The sequence below is a fragment of the Pipra filicauda genome, unplaced genomic scaffold (assembly GCF_003945595.2).
Source record: "Pipra filicauda isolate LSUMZ 115617 unplaced genomic scaffold, ASM394559v2 scaffold137_size4652046_pilon, whole genome shotgun sequence".
In the NCBI taxonomy this organism is placed as follows: Eukaryota; Metazoa; Chordata; class Aves; order Passeriformes; family Pipridae; genus Pipra; species Pipra filicauda.
In genome coordinates, this window is record NW_024103851.1 from 2,859,227 (window position 1) to 2,880,442 (window position 21,216).

A 21,216-nucleotide genomic window follows, 5' to 3' on the forward strand; every position below is an offset into this window, starting at 1 on the left:
ATTTTATCTCTAGAAAAATACATTCAGGTCCAAAAGGGAAATCTTGCTCTTTCATTTTTTGACGGTATGTATTTTTGGGAGGTGGAAGATAAGAAAGAAATATCCTCTGGCAAGTCAAAAATAGAAGTAGTTGAAACTCGTCAGGAGGCTGGAATGTATGAATATGCCTGATCGACCTGTTTTAATTGGCAAATGATACTATTCCAGGCATGCTATTCCTGGAACATGGACATTATGTATGTAGCACATTGACAAAGAAAATTGTGCATGTGAAATACAAAGCTGTTAAGTGGACTACAGATATGTGCATATGTATGTACCTATATTTATCAACATTCATGCCATACGTAAGTGAATAGATGGTGTGGTATGTAAAGGAGAAAGAGTATGTGCAAAGGAAAATAAATTTAATTTCCTGTTTCTACTGAAAATCCCTATAACAAAGGAACTGACCTTTAAAACATGTTGCATCTTAATTCCCAAAGGTAAATGGTGAAATGCCTCATTTCACCTCCACACAAAAAGAAGAGCAGAGTTAATGCTGCTCCCTTTCATATATTTCAGCCAGCAGCTAATGGCTTTTGACATTTTTCCAATGAGGCATTATAACGCATCTCCCTCCCTCTATTTTTGAAATGCGATTAACCTTTAAACTAGCTCTCTATTTCCTCTGCATAGCCTGGGTTTGGCCCCGCTTGGCCAAAAACACTTTGCCATTGCCCTCAGATCTGTGGCTTCATTTCCCTGCATGGTAAACAGCTAACTAATTAGGAAAGTGTAAAACGAGGGAGTATTCAGCATGTGCTGCACTTTGAAAATCATTAGTTGCTCCTGGAGCTAGAGACAGGGATGGTGAGGGTGTCTGAGATGGGGAGCTAGCAGATATTGCTCTCTGGTTCTCCTGCTCTCGGGCACACAGAAGCATCGGCTGCCTCCTGCTGAAGCAGCCACAGACCTGCAGAGCTGCACTGGGACAGGAGCAGCAGCTCCCACAGACCTCCCACACCTCACACAGTCCCCTAGAGGAAACTGAGAAGGTGATGAATGACCCAGAGCCAGGCAGCTGGGGCCTGAATAGCAGCCAGAGGGACCAAGACATGCTAGAAACAAGTGGTTTGGGAACCAACAGCAATTCTGATGGACTATTTCTCCTCACTAAGCCAGATACCTCCAAGCACAGCATTTTACTGCTAAAAATATTCTGTGCTGTCACTTCCATGCTGGGCATCCCAATATACTTCAAAAGCACTAGAGAGAGAGAAAGAGAGAGTGTGTTAAAGAAAGCTATCTTTCAGATGAAAGACAGTATCCAGCTGACAAAAAGCATGCTGTTCTTCAGAGGAATTAGGGAAAATGTTGATTGAGGCCACCCCTCCAAAAGATCCGTAAAATATGTAATGGTGACTTTAAGTGCTATCAGCAGCCTACACTAAACAGACAGGACTTCTGTATTTGAAAGCTTGCCTGAAATTCCCACAGAGAAACAGACAGTCAACACATCTTCCTCAGAAGGACTGATGGAGTTCAAATTACAAATAGCTGAGTGACCCTTTTGGTCTGCTTGGTTTTACTTAAGAAGCAGAAATGGAAAACCTACTCTGCTCTCTCAATATTTTACTGATATATATGACCAGCCTATCTTTTCACATTCTCCATGACTAACCACTATACAATTTAGAATAACCTGTGTTACCTTCAAAGAAACAAATAATTAACATGAGACTGGAATGCAGTGTCAGTTTAAGTGCCTGATCTTGGTACACTATTCCAGTCTCTTATCCATCACTAATTTGATTTAGCACTACATTCTACATCATTTGCTTTCTATAAACTTAAGGCAATTACGACACAAAAATAAAAACTACGCTTTATGTCTGGATCTGTTATGAAAAAGAAATGCTGCACTTCTGAATTTACTGCACTTCTGAATTTACAGAAGGACTTCCAGTCTTCAGCTGAATAAATTTGCTTTAGTTTGAAATTTAAAAGTGCTTTGGTCAATATGTATGTCTTTACTATAATGAAATATAAAGATAGCTAGTAAAATGCTTTTAAAAATAATTTTCTATACAAATTGGTTGAGCTCTGGTTGATCTGTTTTGCAACTTGCATGGAAAGCTGCAGGAAAGGGATTTTGTAAATCACAGAATCACAGAATTAATTAGGTTGGAAAGGACCTCTGAGATCATTGAGTTCAAACTATGACCAAAACACCACCATGTCAAGTAGACCATGGCCCCAAGTGCCATGTCCAGTTGTTTTTTTTTTAAACACTTCCAGGGATGGTGACTCCATCACCTCCCTGGGTAGTCTATTCCAATGTCTAATCATCCTTTCTGTGAAGAAATTCCTCCTAATGTCCAACCTAAACCTCCCCTTGAACAGCTTAAGACCATGCCCTCTTGTCCTGTCACTTGTTGCCTGGGAGAAGAGGCCAAACCCCACCTGGCTACAACCTCCTTTCAGGTAGTTGTAGAGAGTGAAGAGGTCTCCCCTGAGCCTCCTCTTCTCCAGGCTGAACAACCCCAGCTCCCTCAGCCTCTCCTCATAGGACTCGTGCTCCAGACCCTTCAGAGAATGTCAATAAAATAAAATAAAATAATTTTGCAAGATAATAGAAGTGCAAGCCATGGATAACTGTCTTATTTCTGATGTTTATTCTCTTACCACCCAATTTATCACTTGAAGAAGAACTCAGTGATGACAACAGCCTCTACAATTCACAAGTGTAGCTTGCAGTGGGTTGTATCAGGCCATGCAAGTGTTTCCTTTTGCAACCCTTTAGCATTGCAAAACCTAGCCCTTGGAAATCGTGCTTCTAAAGAGCTGTACAACACAAGCAGTCATCACTCTGCAGAAGAGGAGCTATTAATGAGAAATATATGCAGAAGATGTAGATACCAATTTCTTATTTACAAAGATATCACAGTAAAAAAAAAATCACAAATAATGGCTATCATTATAGGAGTCAATAGGAACATTTTCATTGACTTCAGCAGCTACATATTAAGCTCCAGTATGGATTGAAACTTCACTGTTAATTCATTTGCCAATTTCTGCTGCAGGCAATGAATATAGTACAATTTACAGTTAGCATCCCTCCTTCTATAACTTCTTAGGGAGAAGAGTGCTGAACAACAAGGGCCTAATCCTCCATTGGTGCTGCAAGCCTAGTCCCTGATCTAAGAGTTTTGCATATACTTTTTTTTCAAGTACATGAATGGTTCCATTTTAATCCCCCCAAAATTACCCAGTTAAAAAAAAATAAATTGGGAAGGAGAAAACGTGAACAATGAGTGGAGAAGAGCAGTGAGAGGAAGACATGGCACGAGAAAGACCAAAGGAAAGAAGGGAGATAGAAGAGCACAAATTGTGATAAAACAGAGTTGTCAAAGTTGCAACAATTCTTAGTCACTGAGGGCAGAAGACGGTGGTCCTAAGTAAAACTGGCATACAGAAAGGCAGGCATGTTGGTTTAAAACCCGAACCACCTAATCTGAAGCAGAAAGAATTACCCAAATGACGTCAGCCACTCTTAAAATCAAGGAGTTGCAACTTTCAGCAAAACACTTACCTTTGAACATCTAGTTTCCTTTCAGAGTCACTTATGACATCATCAAAGGATGATGATGTCACCACTCCAGTAGCCTCCAAAAAATGGGAGATACCATTCTCATCTTTCATGATACCAACACCAATTAAAAAAGCAAACAACTGCCAGTTACAGAGACCCTATTAAATCTTGGTAATGATATGCCTGTGGGTTTTCAGAAGGCTCTGGATGAAGTGTGGATCCAGTCTGTCCTCACTGTCCTGCCCACCTTGCACTTGAGCTAACCCTGCTGAGAGCCTGAGCTCTGTCACTTGAGGGTCTTGCCTCTCCTTCCCTGCAACAGTGGAGTCTTTGGCTAAAAGCAGAGCTGGTGGCAACAGGCTCTATTCTTCTATGGTGTCCTTGAGGCATTTGGGACCTGTGCTCTGGAGCAAGCCATCACTCACCTATTTCTCTCCAACAACCACAAATCTTCATCTGAAAAGGTAAAAAGAATGAGGAAAGCAAAGAGCTGAGGCTCAGCAATAACAACCTGCAGAGGCTAAAACCTCCCCAGCAGATGTCAGGTTGCAGTGGGATGAGCATCTGTCCAGTTATACTGGTCATTTGGCTCTGCGTGCATTTGGAAGCGTGACAGTATCCACATAGCTCTGAGTGCTACTTCAGCTATGCCTGTCCCAGCTACAGGCTCTGCTTTAAAGCTCCTGCACTTCCAGGTTTGTTCTTACCCCTGCAGCAGATGGACCACATCTGGGTTTAAGTACAGCAACAGCTCCACTTCAGCTATGCATTGCACAAACTTCCCCACAATTAATGATGCCTAGTTTGCACAGAGAACTGAAAACGGGAGGGAGGAATCCAAACAAGGATGATCAAATTGCCCCAGTGAAGATACACTACGTGTGGTAAGGTACAACATGGAAGAGTTTTGTTTGATTGTTTTTAATATAACAATGGTTCTAAAGTTCCCACAGTCAGCAGAAGTTTCTCTATTGACTACAGTGTAATTTGGAAAATGAGGATTAAGAGAAAACAGTGCATCCATGAAATTTGCTGGAAAATATTAAAATAAGAGACGCTGCAGGCCTCAGGCAGTATAAAGACATGATATAAAGGGACATTGGAAGATCTGAAAGGTGAATGAGGATGACATTTGTCCAGGTGAACAATGTTCATTAAATAGGGGGGAAATATATTTGAAAAATGGGCTTACAGCACTGTTGAAAGACATAACAGCAGACTACACTAGACAGGAGCCTGAGATCTGATAGAATAGTAAAAAAACCCAAGCCAAACACAACTCAGATGTGTGCACTGAAGCACCATGGTGCAAAGAATCTCTTGAGAATCTGGACTGATTTTATCTGAAAAATGGTATTAAATTATAAACTTATTACAAAGTGGAAGATTTCCAGCGAAGAAAAAAAATGTCTTCAGGGCAGGAGAGATCAATGAATGTGAAACATTACAAAAGGTCAATGCATACACAGTCATTACAGTAGTTGTGGAGGGCAGCATGGGAATATTTCAGTGTTATGAACACTGCATTTAAGTGTTATAAACACTAAGGAGTGGGAATGATTTAGTTCTAAACCAGAAAACTAAGAAAAGAAAAACATATGCTGAACCTTCAAAATCCACATGGCTGGCTTGGCAACCTCTACAAAACAAATCTTTCTGCTTTAAGCCTTATCCTGCCAAAAATTTGATGTCTGTGCAGTCCACTGTTTGTGCTGTGATTGATTCTATCCAGTCAACAGTCTTAACGTGCTACATGAATTATGCTTCTTTTGAAGTACTGAGGCCAAAACACGGCTTTTGGTGCACCAATATGCCCCACTGACTGATTTCTTCAGAAATCTTTAGTAGGTGATAATTACTGACTTCATTATCAGTCTGGGCTATACAGTGGTATGGGCCATCCTTGCACAGCACAGAGACAGTTTCATCCATGGGCATAAGGACCCTGGAAATCACTGAGAAGGCATGAAGCCGTTGTACACCCTGTCTGCACTATTTCCCTCTCCTGACATTCAGCACGACAGCTGAAGGGGAAAACTCTTTCCCACCATTCACCTAGAAAGAGCTGCCACAGCTGTTATTTTATGGTGATATAAATGAAAATGGGAATCTTTTGGCACACAGTAAACACCTCAACCATATATTTAAGGAAAAGAACTGGCAATCTGCAGGCTTCTTTACCATGAGTTCCCTAAAAGACTGTAAAGCACACCATCACTACACTAACCCCTCTACAGAAGTTTTTTGGTGCATTGCTACTAACAACATTAACACCACACAAATGACAGAGGTAAACCTTGGAAACACTGAAAGGGAGGATGTGTCAGAAGCCATACTTGTTGGGAATATGCATTTAAGTGTTGACTGTATGTACTTGTAAAGGGGTGAAACAGATGCAAAAGCTAATTGTTTTCATGTTGCACTCAGTGGGTCTGGAAACAGCACATCCTGGTTTCACCTGGCTGAAGTGGTCCACCGGATACAGAAACCGGGAAAGGTAAAAAGTGACTCAGGCTGATAAGTCACTCTCACTGGATCAAGGAGCAGCCAGGTTGGAACAAAGAACTGACATTGCTGCACTAATATATCTGCCAAGGCCTGCGACACCTGATACTCTCTCTGCTCAGCATTTGTGCAGGCTTTCTATTGGGTGTTTTTATTACAGGTTTGCTCCTCTGACACTTTTTGTTGCTGAAATAAATAGTGCTGTGCCTAGTGAAAGCTGTCTGGCCACTGGGCACCTCTGTTGGTGTTTTACAGAGGGAGCAGAATTGCAGGTGTAGAACAAAACTTAGCTTGCTGAGGTGATTACAGCCTGGCCAGAGACCCAACCACAAGATGACCTTCTGAGGAGAAGCCCTAAGACCAGAGAGAGGTTCTCTTCCAAAGGCCATAAAAGGACTGGAAAGATGGGCAACCCCAGGACACAACAAATCCAAATACCAACAAAATTCATTCTAAGCAGACACATTGGGAAGAGTTCTGTTTTATAGATAGCTATATCTGAAGCAGAGAGGTGCAGCAACCATCCAAACACACAGAGAGTACCTGAGTTGGGGATTAGAGCCGTAACACAGGCACCCACAACTCCTAGCCTTATACAAACTTTACTGTGTCTAACAGTTTCCATCTCTGCTGGCAACATGTGACACTTTCTGCTTGTGTGTATTGGATGTTTGGTAAAATAGCTGTACAAACAAGTTCTGATCCAAGTCTGACAGCAGAAAAATGTAGATTTTTCCACTTGTCTCAGTGGCCAATACAGCAACACAGGTCATCTAAGCCTAAAATCAACCCAGAAAGTGTTTAAACAAATGTTTAAATGTTTATTAACCAACAGCTATTAGATTTGTCAAATTACACCTTTTTGGGAGAGCAATAACACCACAGGATGAAATAGAGGAGGGAAAAAATTTTAAAGCTAAACTTCCATCACTAATTAGGTCAAGACATTTCTACTTATATAAATTTCAGAGGAACTAGTCTATCAAAAGCCAAATTGGACTCTACAAGATTCGTGCATGAAGAAATTTTTAGTAAATGTAATAAATTAATGTTTTGCTTTCAAAGAAAGAAAGAGGAAAGAAAGAGAGGAAGGAAGGAAGGAAGGAAGGGAGGGAGGGAGGGAGGAAGAGAGAGAAAGAAAGAAAGGGAGAAGGAAAGAAAGGAGAAGGAAAGGGAGAAGGAAAGGGAGAAGGAAAGGGAGAAGGAAAGGGAGAAGGAAAGGGAGAAGGAAAGTCTACTTCATACAAGTAAGAAAAGTATAATATTACCCCTGATAAACACCCAACATCAGTGTCCATAGACACTGGAGCAAATGATTTTTTCAGAAGTCTGGTTTAAACAATTCTCATTAGCTCCTCTACATCAGATATAGAGGTAATGACAGAAGTGAAATGTAGTAGCAGCTAAAATGCTACTGAAGTAATTATAAGATAGCTCTTTATCTACAGGCAGCTGCCAGCAGTCCATATTAATTTATCTAAGAGGCTTCATACTGTAGCAAATAGCAATAGCAAATGAGATAACAGAGAAAGAGAAAGCCTCGAGATAAATAACTGCAAATATTCCATCTGCTTCACATTAGCCACTAAACGAAAGTCCTTTTTTAAAAAATATACAAACACTGTATCTTCATTATTCATAACTTTGTTTTAATTTCACTTTTTTTCCCAATGGGCATTTTCTTTACAAATAGTTTTTCTGCAAAGAAAACTTAAATTCCAGAGACTTTTAAATAGTAACAGAGCTTTGTTATGTTCGAATTTCTGAGATAACTCTTTTTGAGTGTTTCCATGTATTTTTGACGGTGGGTATGTTTCTGAAAGACTGCTGATGTTCATAATACTACAGTTCTTTTGAGGGAAGGCAAATGCACATTTCAGGTGAGTTGTGACACAATTTAGAGGTAACTCTGCTTTGCTCAGAGCTGAGAGATAGTATATAAAAGGGGAAGTTAGAACAGAGTTCAAGCTTAGAAGGAATTAAATGTAATTCCTACTCCTGAAGGCACAGTATGCCTTAAACACCTAGAAATGCTTGTTTTCCCAATTCATATTTTTTTTTTGTCATTTCACCATGGCTAATCTTAAAATGCATTGAAGTAATAACATCTATATTTTAAGAGTCAAAATTACTATTTTCCCTTCAACTAAGGAGTTTTTCTACGGTCTGTCATCAAAATTGTGTATGTGTGCACAGATTTTTTCAAGAAGCTACAGGGTGGATATACTCAATACTGGTTTTTGCCATGTCACATGACGACCATTTTTTACACTGTTTTACAAGAGATTGACTGGCTGCCTAGTCCATTTCCTGAGAACATGAGCAAAAAGTTACTTCTGATAACCAATGCTAAATCCAGCTTCCACCAGCTTCTGCAGATAAAAGGATCTTGTGATTTTTTTGTCTTGTGATAAAAGGAGCTGTGGCTCCTTCACATGAAGAGCAAGCAGACAGAATTTCCGTACATGGAAGACTCCTTTAACTCTTCCTTCAGGCTACTTTAACCTTTGAATAGCAATCCCAAAATCCTCTACAGTATCAAAACATATGAGTTACATGACTTTTGCTCTTCTTTTTGGAAACCTTTTGTATCATCTATATTTCCCCAGACTTGGAACACCTTTATTCTGAAGCCTGCAGTTTATTAGGTATCATCAAAATTTTAGTGATGGCAGTGGTGGTGAGAACAGACTAAGTTTTATGCATTTCAAAACCAACACACATATAAAATTATTTGGAGATATTTCCTAGAATACTACCATGGCAATGATTAAACTCCTATAAGGTGAGAACTGCCTTCTGTGCTGCCTTTGTATAGTCCCTTCCTGGGATAACCAGGAGTTCCACAAGACAAATAACTAACACCAACTCCAATGTTTCCAAACCAAGGTTTAGAAACAATCCACAACATGGTCTAATATCCCAAGGATGCAAATAATTTCCCATGTTCTCATGACCCCCCACAATATTAAATAGTGCTACATTCAAATCTTTCAGCTCAAATTTCACCAGCCCAAACAGTCACAAAAAGGATTGGGCTGTATCCACAATGTGGCTGTGAGGCAAACACTAGAATGACCAGCAGCAATGCGAGAGTTAACAGTGTTGCCATACAAGTGGTAATAATAGGCTTCAACACTAATCCTCTCCTGAGCAGACTGGGAAAAGCTCATAATTTCTTTGGTTCTCTTGCTCCACCCTGGCTGCTAACTCAAAACATAGTTATATATCAGTTTACATTCTGAAGGTCATACCCACAAGGCCAGGAACATTCCTTGTCTAAACAGGAGTGCAGGCTCATAAAATCTGTGCAAATGCACACACAAATCTAAGCCATTAGGGATGTCTGGATGTCTCACCCCTATAGATTGGTCACAAATAGGATACATTAGCATTTTAATTCAGGTCAGAAGTGTGCTTTTGTAACAACCCTTCCAATTGTCCCCAGTTTGTCACCACCACTCTGCATGGTGATTTTCAGCCACACCAATTCAATTCTGTCCTGATGAAGCTAAACACTTGAAGCTGAACACTACAGCAACTCAAGGGCATTCATAGAATCAGCCAGGTTGGAAGGGACCTCTGAGATCATCAAGTCCAACCCTTGATCCACTACCATCGTGGTTACTAGGCCATGGCACTAAGTGCCACATCCAGTCTCATCTTAAAAACCTCCAGGGACGGAGAATCCACCACTTCCCTGGGCAGCCCATTCCAATGCCTGATCACCCTCTCTATAAAGAATTTCTTCCTAATATCTAACCTAAACCTCCCCCGGCAAAGCTTAAAACCATGCCCTCTTGTCTTACTGATAGCTGCCTGGGAGAAAAGACCAACCCTCACCTGGCTATGACCTTCTTTCAGGGAGTTGTAGAGAGTGATGAAGTCTCCCCTGAGCCTTCTCTTCTCCAGGCTAAACCCTCAGTCTCCCTCAGTCCCTCCTCATAGGACCTGTGCTCGAGTCCCTTCACCAGCCTTGTTGCTCTTCTCTGGACCTGCTCCAGCACCTCAATATCCTTCCTGAACTGAGGGGCCCAGAGCTGAACACAGTACTCCAGGTGTGGCCTCACCAGCGCTGAGTACAGGGGAAGAATCACTTCCCTGGTCCTGCTGGTCACACTGTTCCTGATCCAGGCCAGGATGCCATTGGCCTTCTTGGCCACCTGGGCACGCTGCTGGCTCATGTTCCGCTTCCTGTCAATCCAAACTCCCAGATCCCTTTCTGCCTGGCTGCTCTCCAGCCACTCTGTCCCCAGCCTGTAGCGCTGCAGGGGGTTGTTGTGGCCAAAGTGCAGGACCTGGCACTTGGCCTTGTTGAACTTCATCCCACTGGAATCAGCCCAACTCTCCAGTCTGTCCAGGTCCCCCTGAAGAGCCCTCCTGCCTTCCAGCTGTTCGACACTCCCCCTTGACTTAGTGTTATCTGCAAATTTACTGACTGTGGACTCGATCCTGTCATCTAAATCATCAGTAAAGATATTAAACAGAACTGGGCCCAACATTGATCCCTGGGGGACACCACTAATGACTGGTCGCCAACTGGATGCAGCTCCATTCACCACCACTCTCTGGGCCTGGCCCTCCAGCCAGTTCCTGACCCAGCACAGAGTGTCCCTGTCCAAGCTGTGGGCTGCCAGCTTTTTCAGGAATATGCTATGGGAGATGGTGTCAAAAGCTTTGCTGAAGTCCAGGTAGACACATCCACAGCCTTCCCCTCATCCACCAGGTGGGTCACCTGATCATAAAAGGAGATCAGGTTGGTCAGACAGGACCTGCCCTTCCTAAACCCATGCTGGTTGGGTCTGATCCCTTGTCCATCCTGTAGGTGCTGTGTGATTGCACTTAGGATGATCTGCTCCATAACCTTGCCAGGCACTGAGGTCAGGCTGATGGGCCTGTAGTTCCCCAGGTCCTCCTTCCAGCCCTTTTTGTGGATGGGCGTGACATTCACCAACTTCCAGTCAGGGCGTGACATTCACCAACTTCCAGTCATCTGGGACCTCCTCAGTGAGCCAGGACTGTTGGTAAATGATGGAGAGAGGCTTGGCGAGCTCTTCCGCCAGCTCCCTCATCACCCTTGGGTGGATCCCATCTGGTTCCATAGATTTGTGGGGATCCAAGTGGCTCAGCAGGTCGCTAATGGTTTCCTCCTGGATTACAGGGGGGCTATTCAGATTCTTATCTCTTTCTACAAGCTTCAGAAGCCAGCTGTCCTCAGGACAACCTGTCTTACTGTTGAAAACTGAGGCAAAGAAGGTGTTAAATACCTCAGCCTTTTCCTCATCTTTGATAATTATATTTCTGTCCATGTCCAATAAAGAATGGAGGTTTTCCTTGCCCCTCCTTTTGCTATTGATGTATCTGTAGAAGGACTTTTTGTTATCCTTCACAGAGGTGGAGAGATTCAGTTCAAGTTGTGCCTTTGCCTCTCTAATTTTCTTTCTACATGGCATAACTATAACCCTAAACTCTTCCTGAGTAGCCAGCCCTTTTTTCAATAATCAGTAGGCTCTCTTTTTTACCCTAACTTCCTTCAAAATCTCCCTGTTCAGCCAGACCGGTCATCTTCCCTGCCGGCTTGCCTTTCAGCAGACTGGGACAGCCTGCTCCTGTGCTTTCAAGACTTCCTTCTTGAAGCATGTCCATCCCTCCTGGACCCCTTTGTTTTCGAGGGCTGTTTCCCAGGGTACACTCGGAACTAGTCTTGTGATTAGAACAAAATCTGCCCTCTGGAAGTCCAGCGTAGAGTTTTTATTGATGGCCCTCCTTGCATCCCTGAGTGTTGAAAACGCTATTATTTCATGGTCACTGTGCCCCAGATGGCCTCCAACCACCACATCTCCCACCAGCCCCTCTCTGTTTGTGAACAGGAGGTCTAGCAGGGCCCCATCCCTGGTAGGCTCATTTACCAGCTGGCGTAGGAAATTATCCTCTATACGCTCTAGGAATGTCCTAGACTGCCTCTTCTCCGCTGTGTGGAGTTCCCAGCAGACATCCGGCGGGTTAAAGTCACCCACGAGAACAGGGGCTGGCGATTTTGAGACATCCACCAGCTGCTTGTAGAATAATTCATCACCCTCATCATCCTGGTTGGGTGGTCTGTAACAGACTCCCACCAGGATATCAGCCTTGTTGGCCTTCCCCCTGATTTTGACCCACAGGCACTCAACCTTATTGTTACTGACTTCAAGTTCTACAGAGTCAAGAGACTCTCTAACATACAGAGCCACCCCTCCATCTCTCCTACCTTGCCTGTCCCTTCTGAAGAGCCTGTAGCCACCCGTGGCAGCACTCCAGTCACGCGAGTCATCCCACCACGTTTCCTTGATGGCGACTACATCACAGCTTTCCTGCTGCACGATGGCTTCCAGCTCCTCTTGTTTGGTACCCATGCTGTGTGCATTGGCGTATATCACTTCAGCTGGGCTGCTGATTTCACTCTTAACTCGGGCTTTCCATCCTTAGGCTCCTCTCTGGAGAGCCCGGTTTCAATCCCTTCGCCCTTCAAACCTAGTTTGCCAGACTGAGTCTGTTCTAAAGCCAAGCCTTCATCAGATGTTTGCTTCTACAGAACCATTTCTACTGTATCCACTTGTAAAAGTGGATATAGCCACAGTGTCAGTTATGTTCTTAAATTCTGAGTGTTTTCCATGTCAAACTAACACCAAAACCCAACTGATCTTCACAGTGGCCCAATGTTCTTTAAGGGGAACCAAAACCAAAACTCGTCTTACATGAGGTTTGCAGTGGTAGGAAGAAGGGAAAGGAAGACAAAAAGGGAATGAGGGGTGCTACTGCCTGCTATTTTCTCAGTTATTTAGAGTGGAAACCTGAGAGCCTGGAAATAAAACACCTTCAAAGCCATCAAGGGTCAACTATTGGTTTCCTGGGGACTGGGCACACTATTCATTTTTCATTTGGCATTGGAGTTTGTTGGAACAAGTCATTAACTATTGTCATAAACAATAGGCATTCAGCCAGCAGGGGCAAGGACACACTTCAAAATCTGCACTTGTAATTTACTGGGGTGTCTGGGAATGCAGTAGTTTGATGCAGTAAATTAAGCAGGAGTATCAGGGTATATTTTTATTTTTCCCAGTTAAAACTCTATGTATTCAGGTTGCCTATCAAAAAAAACCCAACCAACTTACAATGTGTTTTCACAGCCCTGGATGCAACATCTGAGCTACAAAACCTGGCTGAACAAGTTCAGTCAGTATGAAACAGCTCTATGCAGACCACCAGAAGGTATGCTTTGCCTCTTTCTACTGAGGCAATACATTCATAAGTTGCCTGCACTACTGCAGAATAGGCTTACAGTATTTCTTAGTGTCCAATACTGGGGGCTCCTGGGTCTTCTCATCTGTTCCAGTAAAACACTCCATTTCAAGTTTAACTGTAAACACAAGTTATTCTGTTAAGGCCAACAAACCAGACTGCTTTCAAGGCATCTGTTTTAAATCCAGTCTCTGCTTTTTTCCTAAAAGATTTAAATTTCAGAAGCCTACTTTTATTTTCAAAGCAGAGTATTTTTTAAGGTTACTCACGGGAACAAGTACTGCAGCCTGGCTTACTGTAACTTCCACTCCTTTCCCTCCATGTCCTAAATAACCAACCTTGTGTACCCCTTCTTCCAATCTTTCCAATATCCTGAACTTATTTTCACGTACCTAACACCTTGCCACCAGTGTTCTTCTGTATGTTCAGACCTCCTACCTAGTACCTTCTCAGACATCCCCTACATCACTAACATTTGTGTTCCCAATATCTTCAGCACATGATGTCAAGCCATCTGGTTTTACCCACTAAAGCACTTCAGTAACACCATGGCTCCCTAAGATGTCCCCTATGACTGCTCCAAAAGCCCATCTCACAGCATCATATGCTTTATCTGGTTCACTATCTGAGCAGTGCTGTTGGAACTACAACTGCTAGGTATACCTTCCAAATAGATAAGGAAAGTGTTTTACCAACATTTCCCTTTGTGGGGGCACCAATTGGAGTCAATCTTCTTTACCAAGTCACTAATTTTCAAGAAACACTTTAGAACTGCAGATTATTACGACCCCCTAATACATAGAGGAATGTGTCTGAAACTGATTCATCATGCTCAAAATTTACCAGAGGGCAAAGAGTTAACACAGACTCCAGTCTCAGCAGCAGGACTATTTCCATAGGAACCAAACCAGGTTAAAAAAAAAAGCTAATTTTATACTGAAGTGGAACAATCAGGTAAAAGTGAATTGAAACCATTTACTACTCTTATGGGATTGGATTTACTAGATGGAGTTGCCAAATATATGGTAATGTGCATGGCTCAACTGAGCTTCCAATACACAATAAAAGGCAAAAAAGCGCAAAACTTTCTGGGACAACTCCAGACTGCCTCAGTCTATAATTATTGTTCATATCTAAATATCCTGTGGCTATAGAGAAAAAGTCATTCTTGCAAGGTTTTTAAATGATTCATATTCTTGACTTGTAATCTATCACAGATTACTAAAGGATGCTCAAGAGGAAACCCTGAAAATATTTTATGCCTTTATATGGGAGGTATTTTCCCAACATCCAAATGGTTTTAAAATGAATTTATCTTTAAATGTCAAGAAACCATCAACAGAAAGCCTTTTTGTATCTTTGCTGAAGAAAAAGTGAGCGCAAGGACTGCAACCAGCAATTCAGGAGCAGAAAAAATTTTTGTAATATATAAACCCACTTAAAGACTACACTTAAGGGAGCTGTATCAGCTCATCATCACCATTAACCCATAGTACCTTAATGCCTACAGCTATCAAAAGCAGCAAGAAACCCAAAGGGGAAGGGGTAAGGGGGACTCACCTATGAGATACATGCCAATCCAGTCCCCTGCATCCACTTCCTCTTTTATATCCCAGTATATCACTAGGTCCTGCGAATGCCCAATGGAGTAGTAGGAGCTGCTGACCATCAGGGTGGACCGGCTGTCTGAAGTGACAAGGTCTGTGTCACTGGTAGACCTAGGAATGGTGACTGTCTCATGGGAATTGTTCCTGATGTCCATGTTATGGAACTGGTCAGGGTTATAGCTGTATCTGAGAGGTTCTTTGCACCGGCGTCGATTTTGTGAGCTTCTAGATGGAGACGCCATGGCTGCCAGGCCCAGGAACCTGTTTTGGTACAGATTCTGCAAAGAAAAAAAGAAAGGACAGTATTTACAGTATTATTCATTTTTCAGTGACATGAAAGCTCAGGAAAAGGAAAAGTAGTAAGTTATAATGAGAAAGTAGCAGATCTTTTTCCGTTTGTCATTGCAAAAAGACATGAGAAGATGTAGCAGGAAACACAGTGCTAACTCAGCTCCTACTCTGTAATTCTTACCATGAAAACAAGTGTAAGAGCAAGCCTTGCACCACCAGGCTCAGCCACAGCTGGCAGTGTGCGGAGATTAACAGGAGCTGACTTCTTCCATGCTAATGCACATATACAAACACAAACATCGGGAATATCAAACTGCTAGAGAGCCATCCTCTTTTAACATCAGGAGATAGTCTTCTCACTTTTGACACCTGGAGTTAAGTCCTATCCCCAGTAACTCTTGTTACATTTACAAAGGAATCTTAAGGTGCAGTCACTCTAGAGACTATATTTCATCTAGAGAGACTGGCTAGCAGTGAGTAAGAGCTCTTCCTCCCTGCTGGATATCTGAAGAGTGAATGCCGTGAAAAAGGAGTTACCCTTGTTACCAAAAGAGAGATGTCTTCAACTGATGTATAAATACAAACTAAGTGTTGCAATGTGTCTCTGTACAGCTGATGGATTCCAATGCCATTGCTCTACTCTGTTTTCTGCAGTAGACTTTGAGATGCTAAGCACACCCACTCTGGTAGGAATTTGGGAATGCACCAGACAATTAATGGCAATCGAGAAGGTTACTGCAGAGTAGTCATCATCCTAGCAGTTGAAAAATATTTAAATTTCAATCTACCCTTCTCTTCCTCAAGGCAAGCTGAGTGACTTGTACAAAATGTGTCATGGTGCAGAAGTTAAAAGCTTTTGTGAGCTGGCAGATGGAGAATGCTTAAGTTATGACTGGGTTGAATTCTGATGTGAAGACATTCCCTGATACTGATCAAAATACTGGTTATTCCTTACTTTAGTACTGTTTGTTTTTTTTCATTTTCCTTCCCAGCTTTCCCTCTTCTCTCTCTACAGCTCTGCTATTTCAATCACTCAGCTTTTCATTATTCATTAGCCTTCCATTATCCGTCTGTTGCCAACCATGCTGTCAAGTCTGTTAGATACAAAACCAGACAGCTTTCCAGTATGCTATGAAATGCTTTTCACATGATCAGAAGTCAAATCATCCTTTCGAACTCAAACAAATTAAGCGGAAGAAAAATCACAGCTCCTTTGTCCAGTCAAGCAGCAATTTAACACTGGCTTTATTAAGGTTATGGTAGCCCAGAAGAACAGTAAGTCCTGAAAAAAATAAAATATTTTCTTTATTAATACCATTGCAGGGGGAATAATTAAGAGACCTATTATTGTGTCTTAAGATTCTGTTGCACAAAAACTGTACAGAGAACAAAAAATTCAGCTGGCATATTTGCACCCCTAGAATATGCCGTCACTTGGCAAACACTGCCCAACAATGCTGACAATCCGCTGACCCAAATCCTCACTTACTGCATTAAACAGGGTTTATAAGCAAAAATAGCTGCAGTGGGAATGCCACACCTTGTAGTAAGTACCGCAAGATTGAAGCTAATAATGCAAAAGGCTACACCAGAGGTAGAGGAATAGAAGGAGGAAGGAGGCATGTGGGGGAACGAAGTATGTGGTGTTGCCTTTGCTGTGCATCTCATCATATCTTTGCTGCCTCTTTCTAATATTTATTCACTGTTTGAAAAGAGAGTTCACGTCATAGTATAAAGAACCAATACCCCATGTAAACAGAAAAAGCATCTTTTTTTATCAAGAAACATGCTGTGAACATCTTCTAATCTGGGAAGCACTTTTGGACATGCACAACTATCGTGCTCTAGTCAGTAATTTAAAATTGCTGGTAGTTTCTGTCACTTAGCAAAGAAGGCATCTGCTGTCCCAACAGTACCTGACACAACTAGAATTGTTTTTATAATGGTGAGATATCAACGCAACAAACCTGAAGCTCACTCTTCTGGATTAGTCTATATCATTAAGATGGGTTCCTCCGCTCACAGCATTACCCAAAAGCTACCTCAGTTCAAAGGCAGACATTTTATTTCTGGTGACAAATTACTCCAGGGAATAGTGGTTCTGCAGATACTTTCATTTTTGAATGTTAATGGATGTAGAGTATTAATTAACTGCATACCTTAAAATTAAATTAGACTTAAACATTTTTTTTTCAGCTTCGGTATGACTTTAAGCAGTTTTAATGGAAATGGTAAATTTATCGTTATGTTTTAATTCTGTAAGTTCCTATTTTGCTGTATATTGATGCCAGTGGAACAAATGGTATAATTTTAAAGCAACCCAGAAGGCCAAATTCTCCACAAATTGCAGTCTCTCGTATTTCCAGCATTGATTCTACACAAACACATTAATCTGAAAAAAAAAAAAAAGAAAATCCCCAAGCTAAAAAAATCCCAAACAAATGAAATAATAGTCACACATAATCATCTGGATTAAATAATGGCATCAAAATACAAGCATGACTGTAAGAATAAATAGAAAAGAGGTTAGGTAAACTAGTTATTTTATTACCAGCTTTGCATGCTTTCCATGCAACTGTCTAAAGCCCTCAAGCCCTGCTGATAGTCCCAGCTATGGTCAGACAGCTTAAAATAACTGCAAAGACATCCTATTAATATCTTCTGAAAGCAATCTGATCCATCATATATACCTAACATATAAAAATAAATATTTTAAGGGTTTGAGATTAATATTTATTTTCTCTCCCTTTGCAGAGGTATGCACACTATACACACTACTAAACTTTCATTTCTAATACAGAGTATAAAATACAAAGCAAAAACAATGAACAGCCAAATGCTGGTTGTCAACAGAAACAAACACCTCTTCATTCCTGCCTCAAAACAGTCATTCTATAGCTGCTTCTACAGTCAGTCTTTCCAGGGGTGTTTCCACCCATTGATTCCCTCTACCAAGTGACACCCAGGCTTCACTTTCCCACTCACTCCCCTCACTACTGATTTTTACAGAGCTCTAGAAAGCTTTGTTTCTAGAGGTCTACCAAGCCCATGAAAGTTCTGCTCAAAATTAGATTTTTTTGAGGATTATCTGTAGGCAGAACTTGCCTCTTCTTTATGTCACTTAGTCCATCTAATGATAGCAAACAACAGGAAGTTAATTTAGGATTATTTTTCTCCCATAAAAATGCAATTGCAATCCCTAATAGGGAAAGTAGGAAGGAGCAGACAAAAGAAAATGACAGATGACATCTGATTGTAAAGAAAACTGACTTTGAAAATCTACACATAGAAAAACTGTAACCAGTAAATACCAAGAAAAAATATTTCACAGAGTTTCTCTCCCTTTCTCACACCTCTCTCCTTTTGCGATTACTCTATGGCATTCGGAAAGCAGAGAGTTCTTGTCACTGCCTTTTCCTTTAAAAAACTCTACCACCAAAGGTAGTTGTTCCCTTCTTTGAGACAAGAAGAATCCTCAGGCAGGAAGGCTTCACACCATTATAGCCAGCTGAATTTTACCAAAGGATTCAGAGCTGCCACCCATTAACTTCCACTGGAAATCTGTAGGGTTTAATGTTAGGGGTTTTATTTTTCTTTTCATTCGGGATTATTTTAAATCATGCCAGAATGGTGCATGATGCTTTAGCAATACAGAGATAGATCTCACCTAAACATCTGCAAGGATCCATCTCTGTTCTCTATTCAGACAATTAAGAGCTGTCTTTTAGATACTTGGGCTGACACCAGTTGCCTCCTTTGCTGCTTAGAACCTGAGATTAGCTCAGTTAAATTACAGCACAGTGCTAAAAATGCCAAGGCTGTGGGTTGGATCCCCATAGGCGACATTCACTTATGAGCTGGACTCTGTAACCCTTGTGGGTCACTTCCAACTCAGAATATTCTGTGAAAGATGTATTTGTGCAGGTCAGGATGGCAGTACGATACTACAAAGATACCACATGATTGAAATACAACCCGTAACTGGAGCTCTGGCAGACGAAGAAGTTAAAGGGAACGAGGTGATAACATAAGCCACCACAACAGTGGGCCCAAAGTAGTCATTCAGATGTCTGCAAGCATCATCACAACCTGAATTTCACGGGCAAGTACCAAGAAAGAAAATGAGATAGCTTTCTATGATGGGAAGCTTGGAACACAGCACATTTACATACCTGAAAATATATTAGGCCAGCAGTCAAGTCTGGTATCATAGGCAAATTAGAGGTGGAGTCAGTCTTTTGGTTGCTTCACTGGAGGTGAAGGCTCTCCTGATAAGCTTTTAGCCTTCACTTGAAAGGCTTATATGTTTTGTAAAGACAAGAGGGAGCCAAGACAGGTTTAAAAATACAAAATTAGGGCAGCATGGTGAAAGTGATAAATTATCACAGGAAAAAAATCTTCGGAGCAGCTTTAAGATGGTAAGATCATGTGTATCAAAAAGGATATTTTACTAACAGGAATAAGATGGCATCAGTCTGTATGAAAGATTTTAAAAACTTAGTCACAGCCTATGTATGAATACCCAGAGCAAGAAAGACAAGCAGGAAAACAACACTGCCTACAGTCATTGGAGGTGATATGACGGGAATCTGCAAGCCAGAGCTTTGAGGCAGACCTTTAACTTGAAGGTGAGGCTGTCGAAAGGGCTTTCAGTATGTAAAACTGTTTTATTAGAGCTTAAATTAGAATTGGCTAAGTTCTGAAGGACAGGAAACTCATCTCTGTTGGATGGAAGAGCAATAAAGAACTGTGTGAAAGTGAAAAGATATGACTGAATCTTGCAGCTGCTACCTTACAGGGCAGGATTTTGTCCTCCAGCCTTGCTCTCAGCCTAGCAATGTGAACTCCTTGGAGTTAACAATCTTGCTTTTTATAGCCCTAAAGACTTATTGCAGGAACTGCTTCTTGTTCTTCCCAGCAACCTTCTCAACTCCACTTCCCCTACAGGCCTGCTGTGGAAGCATCTTTTCCCCATCTGCTCTCCCCACCCGTAGCCCAGAGGGCCCTTTAGCCACCACCACTCAGCAGCTTTCAGGGCAGGTACACTCTCCCTCTGTCAAACTCTGAGCCAGGAAAAGGTAAATAAAATACTCAGATTTCCTCCTTTCTGCCCAGGGACAGTCCTCAGCACAGCACATGGTACCTGCATAGCAAACTCAACCAAAAGAACATTTGCATTTTCCTTCACTGCGGGCATAGTACAATTGACCGTGCAAAATGCAAGGCAATGGAGAGGTTAGAAGGAAAACAGTTTGAAGGTAAGCTGTAATCAAGGTTACAGCTTCAGCTATCATAAAGCCCTCCCATCAATCTACTCCCACCTATCACAGCTATTTATCATGTGAGAAAAATCCCTTTGGACATTTGAATTTTGGAAGAATTGTTAGTGTAATGCTTAGAACAAAAAGGATTTTTAAAGCATAGATTATACTACAGCCAAATTCAGTAAACAAGGCCTTAGAGTGCAAAGAGCTATACAAAATCTTCTCCAAATCATCTAGTATCTGACTTGCTGAAAACATTAAACCCAACATGAAAGTCATGAAGCTAGGGATTGGAGAATGCTAGGAAGTAAAAGCATTTGGAGAGCACAGAGAACTTTGTAAGATCAGCCCATTTATTTGAGAGGCACAGGAATGGCTTCTTAGAGTTCCAAAAGAATTATTTAATTGCCCAGGGAGTCTCAGACTTCCATGGTCTACTGACACCCTTTTCCCTTCAAGATATTACAGAGCACATAGACGAAACTGCTGTTCTTGGGAAGGCTGAAATGAAGGCTGTAAACATTTCAGAGGGATGCATGCCATAATAACACTAAAGAACTTTAAGAGCATTTGTCTCAATATTGCACATCTATGACACTATATATATATTTATACCTATAACGAACACTAATCGGAAATCGAAGCCATTATACATCAGCAGTGGGGCAAATGGATGTTATTAGTCAGTTCATTTTTC

At 41.6% G+C, this 21,216-nt stretch overlaps 1 protein-coding gene across 5 annotated transcripts in view; it reads right to left on the reverse strand.

Moving 5' to 3' along the window:
• The window catches only part of HECW1 (HECT, C2 and WW domain containing E3 ubiquitin protein ligase 1), a 259,900-nt gene that overhangs the window by 161,959 nt on the left and 76,725 nt on the right, over positions 1–21,216 (reverse strand). For all 5 annotated transcript variants that reach the window (XM_039378406.1, XM_039378403.1, XM_039378405.1 and 2 more), the window contains one exon: positions 14,918–15,242. In XM_039378406.1, the coding sequence (XP_039234340.1) occupies positions 14,918–15,242 (325 nt within the window). The remainder of the gene's footprint in view (positions 1–14,917; positions 15,243–21,216) is intronic.